At 38.8% G+C, this 19,484-nt stretch overlaps 2 protein-coding genes across 2 annotated transcripts in view; both read left to right on the forward strand.

Annotated features, from left to right (window-relative positions):
- Positions 1 to 1,433: 1,433 nt before the first annotated feature.
- On the forward strand, positions 1,434 to 18,928 carry FBXO30 (F-box protein 30). Its single transcript, XM_045066274.1, has 3 exons — positions 1,434 to 1,565; positions 10,026 to 12,081; positions 16,796 to 18,928. The coding sequence occupies exons 2-3, from the start codon at positions 10,042 to 10,044 to the stop codon at positions 16,997 to 16,999; spliced, it is 2,244 nt and encodes a 747-aa protein (XP_044922209.1). The 5' UTR covers positions 1,434 to 1,565; positions 10,026 to 10,041; the 3' UTR covers positions 17,000 to 18,928.
- Positions 1,468 to 19,484, forward strand: part of EPM2A (EPM2A glucan phosphatase, laforin) — a 158,786-nt gene continuing 140,769 nt past the window's right edge. Inside the window, exon 1 of the mRNA XM_045066276.1 lies at positions 1,468 to 1,565. The gene's annotated coding sequence lies outside the window, so the exon portion shown is untranslated. The remainder of the gene's footprint in view (positions 1,566 to 19,484) is intronic.

A 19,484-nucleotide genomic window follows, 5' to 3' on the forward strand; every position in this document is an offset into this window, starting at 1 on the left:
CTAGTATCAACCAGGTGATTTAGTAAAGGGGAAAGCCCCAGATTTCAATAAGTACAATCATGGAATCCTGAGGTTTTAAAGCTAGAAAGGGTTCTAGGGATCATTTATTTTAGCCACTTCATCTTGTAGGAGGACAACTGAGGTCAAGGGCAAATATGTGACTCAATCCAGGATAGGAAGCAGGGGAAGGCAAGGCTGTAGCAGCACCCACCTGTTTCACTAGCCTTTCTTTCTACTTCTGTCTCTCAAACTCTGGACTGAGGACCAGAGTCCATCCGGGGCCAAATTTAACAAAATAAGAAAAACAGATTGAATTTTTCAAAAAGCTAAATTTATTCATTTAAAGAACTGACCTTTATTCTGTGATTATGTCCTGGCTAATGGTATTAAAATCTCCTTTAATTTAGGAAATGAAGCATTAATACAAGAGGTGCAATTTTTACTTCTTAGCGCAATAAAAAGCTAGTTAGTAATCTAAGTTCTTTCTTCAGGTTTTTGGTTTTTTATTTTGTTTTGCTTTATACATACTGGTCTTTAAAATCTAAAGGTCTGAGAGTCCACAGAAAAGATTACAAAACACTGTTTTCCCGTCTCTACCCCCACGCCCAAGGCCAGGATTACAGCCATTTTCTTTGTCATAGTTCTCTTGCACTGGTACTGGAGAGGAGCCCAAGGGATGGACACTGGTGCATGGGTGAGCGGATGAGAGATACCCCTCACCCAAGATTTTGAATCTCTCTATCCCGCCTGGGCTCCAATAAAGCTTCGCGACGCTTGAATCCTGGTCGGAGCTCAGTCCCTGGTAGGTAGAACCCTACAAAGGATACTAAGCTACAGAATGCTGGTGCATTGAGTTAGCAGGCAGGAAGGCCTGCGGCAGCGATCTTCAAAGATGTTCAAAGAGAGCTGCCCCGCTTCCTCCTAAGTATGACCTAATGGGAAGAGCACCGCAGGAGAAGTAAGGTATTTGTCTGCTTATTCTACAATTTAGGGAGATAAACACGCCAGTCTGCAAGGGCCCGTTTCCTCAATTCCAAGACTACGGGTCTAGTACTCCTTCCAGGGATACAAGATGCTGAAGTCCAACAAGATTTGGTAGCACTATCAGGGAGGGCACGTGGGTCCCAGTGTCCCCTCGCTGTACACGCGAAGCCCAGGACTCCCTAGACCCCACCCTGCCGCTTCTCTTCCAGCATCCGCGGGCGGTGTGCGCGTCCCCGCCGAACTCAGCGTACGCGTCCCCGCCGGGCCCGGCGTGCGCGTGTCCGCCGGGGCTGGCAGCCGCTGCCGAGACGGGGGCTGGGTCCGGTGGGCGGAGCCGGGCCGAGCTGGGCGGGGCCGAGCTGGGCGGGGAGGGGCGGGGCGCGCGAGGAGGGCGGCCGCCGGGGGAGGAGGCCGAAGAGCTGGACAGGAGGAGAAAAGGAGGCGGCCGGGCGCGGGGAGAGGCCAGTAGGAGGCGGACCGCAAGGGGGTGTGGGACGCGGAGCAGCCGGGACCGCGCGGACCAGCCGAGCACGGCGTCCTCGGCAGCCAGGGCCTGGGCCGCGGTTCGGCCGCGCGGGGCGGTGAGTGTCGGGAGGCCGGCGGGGAAGGCCAGCGCGGCGCGGGCTGCGCCGGGGACAGAGGCGGCGGCCGGGCCGTGCGAGGCCTGCAGCCCGGGGCGGCGGCGGCGGCGGCGGCGGCCGTGGGTCCCGCGGGCCGGGCCTGGGCGCAGTACAGAAGCGGCGTCCGCGGCGGCGCTGCGGGTCCCGGGCCGGCCGTCCTGGCGCGCGGAGAGGGCGTCCGCCGCGTGGGCGTCCGCGCCCGCCGTCCTGCCTGGCTGGCCGTGGAGGCGGCCGGCAAATGGCGACCCACAGCCGGGGACCGACCCCCGTGTCACCTGGCCTGCGTGTCCGTCTGTATGCGGGGGGTGGGGGGGGTGCGGAGGTGGTGGCTGAAGCGGGAGGTAAACTTGGAAAGCCCGGAGAACCTTGAAAACGCGGGTTCTGTTTCCTTTTGCCTTTTCAGAACTTGGGGGTGGTTGGGGACCGATGGGTTAAAAGTCCGATTGGGAGGCATCCTCCGCTGTCTTCCCGGGATGCGTGAAGTTAGTAACTTTTCCATTCATGGTAGTGAGCGGATCTTCGTCTTCGCCCCCGTCCTTATTAAAGAGAAACTTCCTGATTTTCTCGATCTGGGGGGTCTGGCCCTTTCCAAGTTATTTGTGTCCGGTCCCGTGGAACGCTGCTCGGCAGGGGGCCGCGGAGTGCACGTAGAATTCAAAGTCATCTCCTTTGAGTGTGTTTTCAGCGTGTGTCTTCGGGAGACGAGGCAGAGACCGGCAGGGCAGTGGGTTGTTTACCATGGTTCTTGTACTCCATTCCCCTCTCCTGTTTTTCTTGCTGAGCCGTGTCGCAAGTCCCAGATAAAAGATGTTTGGGAAGGAATTGACCTTTTCTTCCGTAATTACTCTGTTGACTCTGATCCAGGAGGAACCTATTTATGGGCATTCTGCTGTCAGTGTAGATGAACTTAAAACTGTTGAAACACTTTTAAACATAAAACTTCCCAAACGTTTGGAACTTTAAAATTCTTTCTTTCTTTCGCTGCATTCCAATACTGTGTTGTATCCTTGAGAGACACAGGCTATGGAAACAGATTTTGCATTTGCTCATATTTGTTAAGGTTTTAGAAAGTACTCCAGTTTTCGGCTCAGGAAGGGGAAAAGAACAGCATAAAATGTACGTTTAGGATTTTTCTGACGGTTCGGTTTTTCAATATGCAGTTTTGGCTGAATCACTGTTCCATATGCTTAGTCACTGTTTCTTACTCCAGAAGCTTAATTAGCGATAACGTGGTGTTTTGGTAACTTTTAAGTTGCCATTTCGTTCTTATCTAGTACCTTAATGCAGTGACAGAAGCTTTTTTTTGTGATTCTGGAAATGTAGGTGGGTGGAGTTTTTTGAGGGTTATCAGAGAACTGAAGTTTCTGATGTAGGCAAACTTTTATACATTCTAAGTGTGCTGGGTATTTAATTTCAACCCAATATTTTGCTATCTCTAGCATTGGAGACTTCTGAAAAATACAAAATGTCCTAATAAAGTACTTAATTAAGGGCAGTAATATTTTGAGGTAATGTATATAGTTAGGTACTTTGAGGTCACCACATAGGTGTTGCTTACTGTGTGTTTACTGTTTGATATACTATATTACTGAAATGTGACTTTTAATGGGATAAGCCCTATGCTATTTTTGTATGATTTTGGACACATCTTTTAACTAAGTTCCTATGATTGTGTCATTAAAAGGACATTGTATTTGTAGAATTCTTTGACAAAGTCCTCAGTCAAAAGGCTATATAAAATATTTAATTTCAAATTCAGTTTGATGAAATACGTGAGATTGGCATTGGGCTAATGCTTTTTATAGTGTAGATAGTTAGATACTTAAATCAGAAAAGCATACCTCATCTTTTACAAAAAGGGTATGTCTGTCTGTCTATTTATTGAGTGAATACTTTAAACATAGGTTATTTCCTCATACAGCTGCTTTTTATAAGCTTTATAAGTCTAAATGACCTGAAAGAAAAAATAATTTTACATAAAGCTTTGGGTATGTTAACGTGGCTGTTGTGTAAAGTGAAGTACATCCCTTTTCTGAGGAATACGTTGTATTCCATTAGACACACACATAAAATATAACCCAACCTTTGTAGAGTTCTAGGTGGTTTTCACAGTAGAGTAATTGCCTCAAGGTCACAAAGCTGAGATTCCTTGGAAGCCCATTCCCCAATGCCCTGCTGCCCATTTTAATAAGTTGAGTACCACCATTTGGGTGGATTATTTTTATCTGAGAATCCGTGCAAACGGGTTCTGGTCTGAGTATTAAATATTATATTATTTTAATTTCTTTTGTAAGTCTGTCATAATTTCATTTATTTAGTGGAGAACATTGCAAGTAGTTAGAACTTTCATTTTGAAATAAGTTACTCATGACCATATTTAGACTTAGAAGATGTATGTTTGGATTATATCATAGCTGGAAGGGTGAAAAATTTGACAGAATTTTCCATTTAATTAGGTCATCATTCTATAAAAAGTCAGAACTATAATTTAATAAAAAGAATGTATACAGTGTAACCTATTTAGCCATTTTAGACTCATAAGGAGGGCATGTGCTTTGAGTGGAGTTTAAGGATAGTGGATTTTAGATCTTGCCTAGTCACCATGATGCACCGCACCCCTCACCCCCCGCCCCTTTTAAACCAGTTAAGATGTGCAGCTGAGGTTTATTATGGTCTTTAGTACTGATTGTGCTTGATCAGCAAATCAACCAGGAGGTGTTTGTATTTAATATTAATTGTACAGTTAGTTGTATTAGTATAACTAGTACCTCCGACTATACAAAAAGGATGAGACTTGCTTAGAGGAGCTTATAGCTGATTGCTAAATGTAAAATTTCAGTCATGGACTTACTTGTGTTAACTAATTGAACAAGTCTGTCTATAGGTCCATTTCATCCTCACATTGAAGCAATATTTTATTGTTTAAGTGCAATTGCGTTTCATCTAGTACTATATGAACTGCAGTATCAAGCAGTCGGCTGATACCACTTCCTTTTTTGAGCTTTTTAGCGCAGTACCTACTCAGGCACGTGCACATGTGTGGACACTTTCACCTCTGCTTTTCTTTTTGAAGCTGATGCCTTCTGTAGTCAAGTAACCAGTAACTAGAGCGCAGAGTTGATTGGGGAGTTAAAATAATAGTGGAGCAATATACTGGTAAATGTTTACTTCTGTGCCTTTTATGACTATTTTTTAAGATTTTAAAATAATGGAAGGTTGAAATTACCTGTCTCTGACTTCTTTTCCCTTTGACTTGCTTTTTTCATGGATGATTTATCTTAACTCTATATATAATGCTTGGAACATATAGATTTAGGTACTCAGCAAATGTTTGAACACTATTATTGACTTTTTATAGCTGGTACAATAAAGTAATTTTGACTCAGTCTGATTGTGTAATACTAGGTCTGTAAGGTTGTATTTTTTTCATGAAGTGTGTAGTTTTCGATGAAATAAAAAACCTTGTTTTGGAATCCATTTAGCTGTTTCTTATAGTATATCTCTTTCATTTATTCATATTTCTAAAATAAGTGATGCTCCAATTAGGCACAGTCTGAAATATAGGAAACACAAGAATGGATGGATGAGACAAGAGATGGCCCTGCTTCCTTCATGGAGCTTACAGTTTTCCTGTGGGGTTTGATACTTAAGGATAGTGATTTACTTAGTGTTGTGACTAGTATTACAAGGAAAAACCCAATGTGTAATGAGCACACAGCATAATATGGGATCTATACCTTGCTTTTGGTATGTGGAAAGTAACATTTAAACTGAGACTTAAGGATCCTAGGCAGCGATTGTGGGGAGGGGTGCTTGCGTGTATTCATGTATCTTGCTGACAGAGGCACAGATAGCAGCAAGCTGTGTTGAGTGCTTTGGCTGACTTGACCTAGCATTTTTAAAATCATGCTAAGTTGCAGTGCTTCATTTATTTATCTCCTTAATTATTTTAATGAATCTGGAAAAATAAAGAAATGTTTTTTTGAAGTATTATTTTTGTGTATAGAAAATAACTTCAAATGACAAGGCCTCCTTTCACTGTATGAGAAAATGCCATGTCTTAAAACTATTTTTACGGATTGCTAGTCACAGAGTATCAGTTGGCCAAGAATTTTTATTGGAGAAAATTGAAACTATTGTAAAGCATTTAATCATTTACACATGTTTTCTAGTCTAATGAGACTTTCCCCAGTCATTCAATTTAAACGTGAATTATAAAGATGTTATTTGGAATGTTCAGATTCTTTTTCAAAGGGTTTAGGAAGACAATATTGAGGAGTTCTATAATTAAGTTTATCTTGAACTTGAAGCCTCAATTTTAGCAACATGTTTTCTAATGGGCCTGCTGTGTCACTGTTCAACTGATAAATCAGGGATGATGTTTATAAACCCGTTTCACAGGATTTATGTGCAAGTGCAAACTACCTAATGGAGGAATATTTACTCTGGTAATGATCTTGATTAGAAAAAGGATGGATCTGGAAGTTTTAAATTCTGAGGCTGAGGGTTCTGTCCTCAGAATACTCTGGTTATTATCTAGTGCTTTTTCTTAACTTACTTCTTAATATATTTACTTGTAAAATGGAATTAAACTTGATTCCTGCTTTATATTGCTGTTTTGAGATTTGCTAAATTTATATTCTTGTTCTGTAAGTTTATACTATTATAAATGCAAGTTATTTTAAAAGTAGTTTTAAATACTGACATTCAAAGCAAAGTTATGTGCTATTGTAATTACAAAGGACCAAAAAGACTTTCTTGACCACAGGGGTGATTAAGTGTTGGAATGAACTACAAGCAAAGTTGTGTAACCTCCATTCCTCAAATAACATCTTAAAATTGGATCACCAGTTACTGAAGTGCTGCCTGTTTTCTTCAGCTTTTATGAGTAAACATATCTTCTGATATGTTCAATCAGATATAGATTGAAGTCCCAGCTCTGCCATTTAACAGGGAGATGACCTTAGGGGAGTCCCTTAAGCCTGTCTGAACCTCAGTTTCCTAGGGGTTGTTAAAGAGGATTATGGGACACTAAGTGAAATGGTGTATGTAAGGAGAAGATTGGTACATAATTAGTGTGCTTTTTTTCCTTCCTAAGTCTACTTCAGTAAATAAATATTTAGCTCATTGCTGTGAATGCCTTTATTTATTATTTATTTATTTAAAACATTTTTCTTATTCCAAGGGGAGTAGTGTGGAACTATTTTGAAGCTTGAGAAGCCTCTGTGTCTTCCTTTCAAAGTTGTTACTGTTTTGCATTTAACTTCTTGTTTGTAGCCGTTGCTGTTTTAAACAGTTTTGAGTTAAGTGGTGTTTTTGAATGTGTTCTGCCTGGTATGGTCATGTGATGTGCACGTAACATAAAGTGTTCCTGCAAGTTATGAGAGTAGTGGTTACTTCTTTGGAACTGCTTGTATTTTTAGGTTCTCTCTTAGTAACAGTCAAGTTTATAACCCTCATCATGTGAGATGAATTCCTTCTATTTGTTGCAAAATAAGAAAGCTTCCACTGTTTTAACAATCTAAGCACTCAGTAAAATTTGTCTTAATTCTTACTAACATTGTTCTTTGAACATTGGCTTAATTTACAAATGTTTCTCATCATTAGTCTGCCGTTCTTCTGTTATAACTCTTAGCATGCCTGTGTTTAACTTACAGGTTCTGTCTTAACCTATAAAATTTATGGGGTAAACATTCAGAAGTATTTAATTCATAGTTTGTAATTTTTTAAATACAATAAAAAATACAGTTTTTTGTTAAATGATGCCCTGTTCCCCCTGCCTCCTCCATGCCCCCTAGTGTCAGTAAGTGCCATAATATCAACTCCGAAATTTTCTACGTAATCAGTAGAGATCTGTCAGTATGAGGTAGGCTTTTTTGTTATTGTTTGAGGAAAATCATCCCTGGATTGGACAAAAATAGCAATTTCGGGACTAATTAGCTTACTTTAGCCACCTGAAACCCAGATAGCATGTATGGAAAAATATGTCAGAGAGCTAGTAATCTTTTATGCACTGAAGTGAAGAAAATAGGCTAAGAATCTACTTCTTACCCAGAAAATTATTACCCATTACAGTGTAATTTAATTTGGGGAGTGTTAAGATGAGTTGCTTGTCCCATGTAGGTGTAGAGACGTATAAGTAATTGACTTATTAGTAGAGATCTGAAGTTTGGGAGAGGGATCTGGGCAAGAAGTAAGTTTTCAGCATATGGGTGGTAATTGACGCTTTTGAGAAATTGAGAGCACCCAGAGGGAATGAATAGAATGAGCAAGAAATGACATGATCCCTGGAGAAGAGGAATATTTTAGAAAATATTAAGGATTAGAAAAGATTAAGGAATAGCCAAAAATAAAAATAAATATTGTAGGCTCATTGCTGTGAATGCTTTTATTTTTATTTTTTTAAAACATTAAAAAAGGTAAAAAAAAAAAAAAGTAGGGAGAAAACCAGGGAAATGTAACATCCTAAGGAAAGACAAGTAGTTCAAAAAGGAGGGCCTATTCACCATAATGAGGTAAATGGCCAAGGAAGATGAAGTCTGGGGAAAAAAATGCCCTTTGAATTTAGCACCAAGGATCTCAGAGCAGTTTTAATGACTGTTGGTCACAAGAAAGCCAGATTAGAGGGCTGAAGAGTATATGGGAGGCATGAAGCCTATTTGTTGTTTTTGTTTGTTTGTTTTTTAGTTTCTTTTTTTTTTCCTGGAAGCTTGAAAATTTGGAAATTTCAAAATTTGGAAATTTTTTTTCTGGAAGCTTGAAGATTTGGAAATTTTAAGAAAAAAGAGTAGTAATAAAAGGGAGATATTGTTTTATTATTTAGGTTTTTAAAGATGAAATAGTTTTAAGTTTTTACTGGCTCATAGGGACAAGCCAATAAAGAAGTTGAAGATTTTAGACAAAGATACATCAAATAGGATTAATAATTATAATTGAATCAGTATATTGTGCTGATGCTTTCTCTATTTTTGTATAAAATTTTTCTTGATAAAAGGAAGGACCATTAGGTATCTGTAAATCTCTCCTGTTATTTTTTTTTAAAGATTTTATTTATTTTTCTGACAGAGAGAGAGAGAGAGATCACAAGTAGGCAGAGAAGAAGGGAAGCAAGCTCCCTGCTGAGCAGAGAGCACCACGCGGGGCTCTATCCCAGGACCCCGCGACCATGACCCGAGCTGAAGGCACAGGCTTTAACCCACTGAGCCACCCAGGTGCCCCTCTCCTGTTATTTTATAGATACTATTTCTCTGCTCAAATCTTTAGTGAATTCCTGTTACTTAAAGTCTGAACTCGTAAGAGTAGTATATAGCACAGTCCTCATGATCTGATTTATTTCTATTATCCAGCCCCATCTCTCAGAGCTACCTAGCATTTCACCTTGTGATTTAGCAACACTAGGAAACTTGAGGTTCCCTGAACATGTTTTGCCACTTGTTTTTTTCCATTTACATGTGTTGTTACTTCAGCACTGAATACTTCCTTTCTAATTCTTCCCTCCTATGCTTAAGATTTCCCATCTTTGAAGACTACTGTGAATTCTTCTGTAGCTCCTCCCCATAGTGATGATTATCTTCTCTGTGTTACCATTTTACTTCTGTCAGATTGATCACATAATAATGAGACATGATTTTTACTGTTGTATCTCTGAGCTGCTGTAGCTTCTTCAGAGATACCATGTCTGACGAATCTTTATATTGTCACACCAAACACAGTGCCTGGTAGATAGTAGTTAAACAATAAATAGGTGTTGAGTGAGTAAACAGAAGGTGTAGCCCTCAGAAGTAAGTGATTTATCCATAGTTATGAACCGATGAACTAGAGCTGGAATTTAGATTTTCTGGGTAAATTCCATGTATGTTTTAATTAAGGCTTACTATGGTGATTCGTTGTAGAAGGTATTAAGGTGTATGTAGAAGGAATGATCAGTAGATGAAATCTTAAATGGATTCCTATATTTAGAGGGTATAAAAAATTTATAATAGTTTTAGTTAAGTATATTCATGAAACTCAGATCATTCTCTCAGGAATATGATGATGTCAGTGTGCTACGGGCGCTTCAGAGTCCATTTAGTTGAAACTAAAAATAAAAGCTAAAGCATTCTTTGAAATCTAAAAGTCAAATATGCTAATTTGTATTTAGCATCAATTTATATACTACATAGTATACTAGAATTTAAGCATTATATTTTGAAACATTTAGCCTCTTAGGCATATTATTATATGAAAAAATGAACTTTTGCATTATTATTTGAAATGAGTGCTTAAGTTGTTTCAAGATGAATTGATTATATGTAAAATAAACTTGTTAAGTAGGCTTATTTTACATATATTTCTTTATGACTTGATTTTTGTTATTCAGCCGTTTTAAAAATCAACCACTTTTTGCCTAACTTCTTATCTTTTTCCCATCTCAACAACTAGAGCTGGACTGGCCATTATGGAGGAGGAGCTGCAGCACTCGCACTGTGTGAATTGTGTCAGTAGACGGTGTATGATCAGACCAGAGCCTGGGATTTCCTGTGACTTGATTGGTTGTCCGTTGGTGTGTGGAGCAGTTTTCCATTCTTGTAAAGCTGATGAACATCGACTTTTATGTCCATTTGAACGAGTGCCTTGCTTAAATAGTGACTTCGGATGTCCATTTACAATGGCTCGAAATAAAGTTGCTGAACATCTAGAAATGTGTCCTGCAAGTGTGGTGTGCTGTACTATGGAGTGGAACCGATGGCCAGTTAGTTATGCAGATCGGAAATCGTATGAAAATCTAAGCAGAGATGTTGATGAAGTGGCACAATTAGATATGGCCTTGGCCCTTCAAGACCAAAGGATGCTCTTAGAATCTCTCAAAGTAGCCACCATGATGTCAAAAGCGACTGATAAAGTATCAGAATCTAGAGAACAAATCTCAGTTAAATCAAGTGTCCCAGAAATACCACATACTAATGGTTTGGTGTCTGTTGATGAAGAATCTTATGGTGCACTTTATCAAGCTACTGTAGAAACAACCAGAAGTTTGGCTGCTGCTTTAGATATCCTGAATACTGCCACAAGAGACATTGGCATGTTGAGTACAAGTCTTTGTGCTTCCCCAAATGACATGAGTGAAGAGCAAGATCCCAGAGGAAGCTTGCAGAATAGACACTTAAAAGACCAGGACCATTTTTATGAGGATGAGATAGGAGCAGTAGGTGGAATTGACCATAATGACACAAGTCTGAATGTCCAGTCTGAACAAAATGGTTCAAGTGATTTATTGTGTGACTCAAATAACAGTTCTTATGCCACTTCTGCTCTCTGTAATGGCTTTTCTTTGGAAAATATATGTACACAGGCCATAGACCAAAATCAGAAATTACATGGTGATTCAAAACAAAGTAACTTAACAAATGGAGAATGTATGGCATCAGATGGCACTTCACAACCTTCCAGTTCACTTTCCGTAGCAGCACAACTTAAGGAAGTAATACCATCTGGTGCTTTGCCTAATGGCACAGTTCAGCATATCCTCATGCCAGATGATGAGGATGAAGGAGCATTGTGTTGGAGAAAAGTAGACTTAGGGGACTTGAGGAATGTGGATGTCTTATCTTTCAGTCATCCTCCTTCATTCAAATTTCTTTCTAACTCATGTTGGTCTAAACCAAAAGAAGATAAAGCAGTAGATACATCAGATTTGGAAGTTGCAGAAGATCCAATGGGCCTCCAAGGAATAGACCTAATCACAGCAGCATTGCTGTTTTGTCTAGGAGATTCTCCAGGAGGGAGGGGTATATCTGATAGTCGCATGGTTGATGTTTATCACGTTGACTTTGGGACTCAGACTTTTTCACTTCCATCTGCAATATTAGCTACAAATACAATGGTTGGGGAAATAGCTTCAGCATCAGCTTGTGATCATGCCAACCCACAGCTTTCAAATCCAAGTCCTTTTCAGACACTTGGCCTGGATTTAGTATTGGAATGTGTTGCTAGGTACCAACCCAAGCAGCGTTCAATGTTTACATTTGTTTGTGGACAGTTATTTAGAAGAAAAGAATTTTCTTCACATTTTAAGAACGTGCATGGTGACATTCATGCTGGACTCAATGGCTGGATGGAGCAGAGGTGTCCTTTAGCATATTATGGTTGTACCTATTCTCAGCGTAGATTTTGTCCATCAACACAAGGAGCAAAGATTATACATGACCGCCACTTGAGGTCATTTGGAGTTCAGCCATGTGTATCTACAGTATTAGTAGAGCCTGCTAGAAACTGTGTGTTGGGATTGCATAGTGACCATCTAAGTAGTCTTCCTTTTGAGGTCCTACAACATATTGCAGGCTTTCTAGATGGCTTCAGTTTATGCCAGCTCTCATGTGTATCCAGGTTAATGAGGGATGTGTGTGGCAGCCTGCTTCAGTCTCGTGGAATGGTCATACTGCAGTGGGGAAAAAGGAAGTATCCAGAAGGAAATTCATCATGGCAAATAAAAGAAAAGGTTAGTTTAATCTTAACCATATCACCCCCATATTTGATATATAGTAGACACTTAATGTTGTAGAATCAGTAAAATTAAGACCTTGTTGCAAAATTGACCGCCCTTAAAACTTACACTTTAATCTGACAGACATTTTTTAAAATAATGATTAATGAAAAACTGGGTTAGAGTAGTTTGTCATAATCATGTATTTATTGCAGACATCCTAATACTAGGTTCTAATCTAACATGGCCACAGCCACTTCTGTTTTTTTCATACTGCTTTTCTATACTCAGTTCTTCTGTAACAGTTCCTTTTGAGTCCATGTTAACCATCTTCCAGTTTGAGCTCCATCTGAGATGTTTCATCATAGGACAACGGAGGAAGCAAGGAGAAGGTTTTCTCCTGCTTACAATTGGCAGTTTCTCTGCATTCCTAGCAACCTTCTTAGATCTTAGTTATTTCAGGGAGAAAGAAAAGTTATAACTGCTGCTACTGGTAAGTGAGCAGTGGAGTATTTGGAGACTAGAAACCATGAGGATGTGGATATGTGCTAGATTGAAGTGAGGAAAGAGTGGGATACTTGGATTTGATATTGTGGTGGGGGGTCTAGGTTAGAATGGTACAAGAGAGTGTTGCATATTGGAGGCTTGAGGAGATTTAGGAAGCTTGGAGATTTAGGCAGATCTGGGAGCAAGTCTTGGGTCCCCCATTTTCTTTTGTGAAAATCCACTTTTGCACTTATTATTATTATTATTAGTAGTAGTAGTAGTGTCATATTTATAAATAATCTCTACACCCAGCATGGGGCTCAAACTCACAACCCTGAGATAAAAATTTGCATGCTCTACTGACTGAGCCTGCCAGGCACCCCTGCTTTTGCCCACCTTATGTTTGAGGCACTGTCTAGTAGAAACTAGAAGGCACTATAAATATCTTTTATTTCAGGAGTTTTTAATATCAGAACATTTATAATATGACATTTTGCATTTTATAAAGTAGAAAAAATTTGGTAAATTTCACCTTGATTGCACAAGGTTCATATTTCTGAATACTTTGTTCTTACCACCCTTAGGTTTTTTCTGACTTTTACTCACTGCTCCAGTTCTTCAGAATTCTACATTTTCTGTGTTTTTCTGAAGCTTTCACCAACAAATGAACATCTAATCTATTTCTTTTATGATTTTTTTTTCTCCAAATAGGAATTTTGGTGGCAGAAAGTTCCATACTTGCTGTGTATATGTATGTATACACATACAGAGGACTTGGTTTCTTTCTTCATTTGGGATGGGATATCCCAAGCATAGTATTATTTTTATCCTTGTCCACTAGTATTGACCTGTGGGGTGAAATGTTTTCTGGGGATTCTATTTCTGCAGGAAATCTCATCTACTCTTGAAGTTTAAATTGCCATCATTTATACAGGTTACTTACACATCTATATCCTGGCCACTTTCTCCTGAACTCCAGAGGATTAAATATAAGTATCTGCTCTTGATTATCTCAGAGCTTCATCAAACTCAGCATGTCCAACCCACTTCACATCTTTATCCCCCCCCCTTTTTCTTTTAAGATTTATTGATTTATTTTATTTTAGAGAGCTTGCATGCACAGTGGAGAGGGGCAGAGGGAGAGAGAGAATCTCAGGTAGACACTTGGCTGGGTGCGGAGCCCAATGTAGAGCTCAGTCTCACCACCTTGAGATCATGACCTGAGCCAAAATCAGATGGTCAACTGACTGAGCCACCCAGGTGCCTCTCTGCCCCTCTTTATCTCAGCAAGTGGTGGGGAGCCTGGGTGGCTCAGTCATTTAAGGGTCTGCCTTTGGCTCAGGTCATGATCTCTAGATCCTAGGAGTAAGCCCTGCATCAGATATGTTAGGCTTCCTGCTCAGTGGGGAGTCTGCTTCTCTCAGTCTCTCTCTCTGTCTCTCCTCCCCTGCCTCTACCCACTGCTCATTTTTCTCTGTCTCTCTCTCAAATAAACAAAATCTTAAAAAGAGAAAAAAAAGCTGGGAAAAAGCTTGATTAAAAAAAAAAATGTCGGCAAGTGGCATTTTCTATCAAGTTGCCTAAACTAGGAATTTGGGAATTAGGGTGAACTTCTTTTTTTTTTTTTCCCTTTATTTTCATATCTAGTAATCTAGTAATCTTAATATTCTCTTGAGTCTCCCTTCTTCATACCTCTCAGGTTTGCTTTACTGTTTCCACTGCCATTTACCTAACTCTCTCCCCTTCATCTCTCTCTGGATTACCACAAGATCCTAACGGGATTTCTGTTCCTAACTGGACCCTTCTCCAACATACTCTCTACATAAGGACTAGAGTTTTAAATATTTTCTTAAATACAGTTCTTACACTGTAGTGTTTAAAAACTAATGTTTGTTCATTGCACTGGGACAGAGAAAGACTCCCTAATGAACCTTTAAGAATTTTTATAATCCTGTCTTTACTTACCTCCTTAGTTTCCTCTTGTCCCTTTATATTCCATCTATGTTGGTGTACTTAGTCTCCTGATGTTTTCTTTCTGACTTCTTGCCTTAAGGCCTTTGAATGTGCTGTCTCTAATATAGTAACTACATCTGAGCATTTGCAATATGCTGGGCGTTGTGCTGATAAACGTACTTCTGTTTACCTGTTTAATCTACTGTCTCTATATTATGGATGAAGAAACCAAAGTTTAAAGAGATGAAGTAACTTGTCCAACTAATTGATGGATTCACATCTAGGGAACCTGTCTCTGGAGCTTGTGATCTTCATCTTCTCACTACAGATCTTGCTCACTCTACAGATCTTCAGGAAAGCCTTCTAGAAACCTACCCTAAAGCTTTTAGGGAGGTGTACAGCTCTGGTTCGTGTGGTGCCCCATTCTCTTCCCCTACTCTGTATACCCCTGCTAGAGTACTCTCCAGGCTGTTCGTGATGAATTACCGGTTTCCTTAGATTGTAAGTTCCTTGAAAAGTGAGACTCTCTGGGAACCAAAATATCCACTGCGTATAACAGCACTGCCATATAGTGGGCACTAAGTAAGTACCTGAGGAATACTTCGGAAAGAAAAATTGGCCCATTACTAAGAAGCCTTGCATCAGGAGATGGGAATCGTCCATTTTTTTCTGAGTTTGTTTCGCCAGACTCTTGTGGAAATTGGGAGGCTGTCTGTCACCATGAAATCGCTCATGAATGTGTTCTGCTGAGGCTTAACAGAACTCCTCATTCTTCCCATAGTTTCATAGGTATAGGGGATTGTAAGGGAGGCTAGCAGTATTTGTAATCTGTTGGTAGCTACTCTCTAGACCTTCATGGACTCCTGAGAAAGAACTCCACAGGAGGCGTAATTGATGGATAACCCTAAGGAATATAGGGAGTAAGTACCCTTTGTGTGGAACAGTGGTGATTTCTCTTGCCCGCTGAAAAGTAAAAGTGTTCCCACGGAACACTAGTCTTCCTGGGAAGGCATTGCTCTCCTTTCCTGAGAAGCTCTGAGTGCTGAGGACTTTCCTCAAATTCATAGCCACTTTCTAGCGTATCTGCTGTTTACTGTGCATTTAGTGTGCTCTAAAATTTCCTTGTTGATGAACTTAGCTAGGATACCTAGGCCTGATCTATCCCATTCATACTTGTTACTTGCGTCTGTCCTCCATTCATGCTTATTTCCTGTGTTCAGATAGCTTTATATTTAGAATTGTAAAGATGAGAAGGGGCCACAGCTGTCATTGCTGAACTAATAAGATGACATTGTTTCAAGGCTTGGAGCTGCTGAGTGGGTAAAAGGGGAAGTAGCTCATATTTTTACCAACAGATACATGAATAGGGATAGCAGGTGAATTTTTGCCTAGAAATGCATTTGGAATTAAATAAGATTGATATTACAAAAGTGTTTTATGTAAATTTTCAGAAACATTTTGAATAAATTGAGTACCTGTATTCATGAATATTACTAAGTACTTTTGGTACTTATAAATGGTGGAGTGATAAGGTACCTTGGTATAGTATTAGTGTATTTTTTTAAAAATATTTTACTTGTTTGAGAGAGAGTGAGCTCCAGGGGGTCAAGGGTGGGGGTAGTGAGGGGGCCATGTGAATAGGGAGAGAGACAAAGGGGAAGGGAGAAGCAGAAACAGTCTATGCTGAACAGGGAGCCCAATGCAGGGCTTGATCCCAGGACCCTGGAGATCATGACGTGAGCCGAAGGCAGATGTTTAACTGATTGAGCTACCCAGGCATCCCTACAAGTTTATGATTTTTAAAGAATTGCTTAGGAGCAGCTAGTGGCTCAGTCAGTTAAGCGTTTCACTTTGGCTCAGTTCTGGAATCGAGGTCTATATTGGGATCTGTATGCTCAGCTGGGGAGTCTCTTGTGTCTCTCCCTCTCCCTCTATTTACATACTGTCTCTCTCTCTTTGTCTTCTCAAATAAATGACTAAATCTTTTAAAAAATTGCTTAGTAAGCCAAGTTGGATGTCATTTTTAATGTTGAGTTTTGCTTTTTATTTCTTTCTTTTTGGTTACTGCATTTATTGTAGTTATAATGTCATAGAAGTGATTATCCTGCAAGTGTTTGATAAACAGATCTGCCTCCAAATGGATTTACTCCTTTTCAGTTTTGTAGCTAACTGCTTGGACCTTTATGTTGGATATTTCTCAAACAGTAGAAATGTTTGCAGTTGGAGTAAGAAGTATATTTTGATTGTTATAAATTGACTTGTTTAAATCTGAAGTAGAATTTTCTTTTAGGTATGGCGATTCAGTACTGCATTTTGTTCTGTTAATGAATGGAAATTTGCTGACATCCTAAGCATGGCTGACCACTTGAAGAAATGCAGTTACAATATTGTAGAGAAACGAGAGGAAGCAATCCCATTGCCGTGTATGTGTGTGACACGAGAACTCACTAAAGAGGGACGTTCACTTCGCTCAGTTTTAAAACCTGTACTTTAAAAACTGTAACTCCACTTGTGCATACATGCAAACACCTAGTATAATTTCTTTGTAATATGTGACACTTTATTAATGTATTAAAGATTACAACTAGCTAAATTTATTGCCACTATGTATATAATGTTTTGAAGTGACATATATTTTTATAAAGTACTGTTTAGTTGGAAACAAGTTGCCTTAATGTTTGAAATGTGTGAAATTTTTGGAACTTGCTGGACAGGGTGATTTTAATTTTTAGCTGCATAATTTCCAGAATTAGTATTTTTAATGGTGTGCATATTTTGGTTTTTAAATCTTTTGTTTCTTAAACTAACAAGATCCTGACCAAACATTTGTCCCTCATGTTTTCTGTGGGTTATAACCTGCGCATTCAGAAAGCAAAACTTAGATGCAAATTTTTTCAGCATAGGTTTTTCAGATAAAGACATTCAATTGCTTAAGAACTGCCCTAAGATCATTATAAGATTTTTATTTTCTAGTGCTCCCCTTATAGGATTGTGGATACCTAGATGATCTTTAATATGTATTTATGTAATATTTCAAATCATGATTAATGTTTGGTAGTGCATTTATCATGTTTTAAAAATACCCACAAAAGTGTTTTCACCTTATGTGTTTGCAACTCTCATACAGAGAGTGACCGTGGGCAACTTCCTTTTTTGTTAGATACCACATCCAAAGACTATAGCAGTGTGTTTTATGAGAGGTTAAAGTGAAAACTGACAAAACGCCTGTGAATTTATTATAATTTGAAACTGTTCATGTTATGATATATTTACAAGGTTTTTGATATTTGGAAAGAAGAAAATATACCTCATTTAAAAGTTCAGATTGGGCATATTGTGTGAATAAATTTCAAATATTTAGAATGCAAAGGGCTTTCTTTCCTAAGTATTTAGAATTTTTGCCTTTTTATGTCTATAAAATCACAGCTATATTGTTTTAAGATGTTTAAGAATGTGAAATTTGGTATCTTTGTTAGATGACAATCATGAAATTGAGAAACCTGTCTTGGTTGACAATCTCCTTAAAACATTTCCAGGTTTATTTCCCATAGACTTCTCTACCAAGAGAGTAAGAATTGCATCTTTGTGTAAAGATCAAGATATAAGAGAAAAATATTCAAAGTCCTATTCTTGAAGTATTCTATTATAGTTTTCAAATGATTTACACTATTATTAACCTGATATGATCAGTTCAAAAAATGAATATATCAGTTATTTAGAAATAAATCGCAAACATGGGGAACACTTAAATAATTTGTTTTAAGTAACTTCTGGTATTTGGTAGTCTGAAATGGTGACAAGTTACCTTGCTATACAATATCAAACTTCTAGTGTGTCTTCTCTTCCTACATTGGTCCCTGAGAATGCTTTTTGTTAACTAGGGTAACAATATTATGGCAGTCAGATTGGGCAGAGGAGTTCCTTGGGTAATAGAAGGGAACTCTGATCTGCTTTTGACTTCTTTTGTTGGATCAAGCCCTTATTACAGTTGAAAATATAGCATTAAAAACTAATCAATTGTTTTGCCTCTCCTGTCATTTCAGTTACTAGGATAATTATTTCTCAGTGCTTAAACTTGGAACTGTGAGGTTGAATTATATAAATAATCTATTTCTGAAAAAGTCAGAAATAAGATCAAATACTGTAAAATATAACTGCCTTTTAAAGTTTTGCTGAAGAATGTGTCTGGTTAGGATAGCACAAACATTAACTTTGTTCTATTGTCGTGCTTCTTTGGTTTTTAAGTTCAGACTTCTTGTTTCTACACTGGATCATGAGATATTTAACAGTTTTCCACCTTATATTTCTTTTACACATCTTTGGCTGTTTTCTTTTTTGTTTGTTGTGCCACCATACAATTTTGTTAAAATGTTTTCTTTGTGCAACATTTGTTCAAATTCTAATAAAATTAATATTTTCCCTTTATGTGGCTCAGTAACTTTAAAGGAAAAACTTTCATATAAATAAAAATTTAATACTTGTTTGAAGATTCCACACAGTGTTTCTAAGTAGATTTTCTGCATGTAATTGGAGTTGTTTGTTGATTATCATTTCTCACCCATGTTTTACTGGTGAACATTCCTTTTTTTTTTTTTTTAATATGAAAAACTCATTAGTTAACTTTCTGTGCCCCTTTAGTGTTTTCCTGAAAGTAGTCCCATTTAGGGGTATTGAAAGACTGACGAGTTTCTGGCAATATTTTTTTTCTAAAACTTGTAATGGGAACAATCTATCTAGACTTTTTTTTTTTTTTTAAAGATTTTATTTATTTGGCAGAGAGAGATCCCAAGTAGGCAGAGGGGCAGGCAGGGAGAAAGGGGGGTAGAGGGAGGCTCTCTGCTTAGCGGAGGGCTCAATGTGGGGCTTGATCCCAGGACCCTGAGATTATGACCTGAAGGCAGAGGCTTAACCCATTGAGCCACCCAGGTGCCCCTCTATCTAGCCTTTTAAGTGTGAAACGGTTTGTATGTCAATTAAGT

This window comes from Mustela putorius, unplaced genomic scaffold, assembly GCF_011764305.1.
Source record: "Mustela putorius furo isolate JIRA1106 unplaced genomic scaffold, ASM1176430v1.1 tig00003863_pilon_pilon_pilon, whole genome shotgun sequence".
Taxonomy (NCBI): Eukaryota; Metazoa; Chordata; class Mammalia; order Carnivora; family Mustelidae; genus Mustela; species Mustela putorius.

Excerpts from the sequence above, each read along its gene's own strand:
- FBXO30 (XM_045066274.1), top strand. The coding sequence starts at position 10,042 with ATGGAGGAGGAGCTGCAGCACTCGCACTGTGTGAATTGTGTCAGTAGA. Across the intron at positions 12,082-16,795 it reads CATGGCAAATAAAAGAAAAG|GTATGGCGATTCAGTACTGC; the intron begins GTTAGTTTAATC and ends ATTTTCTTTTAG.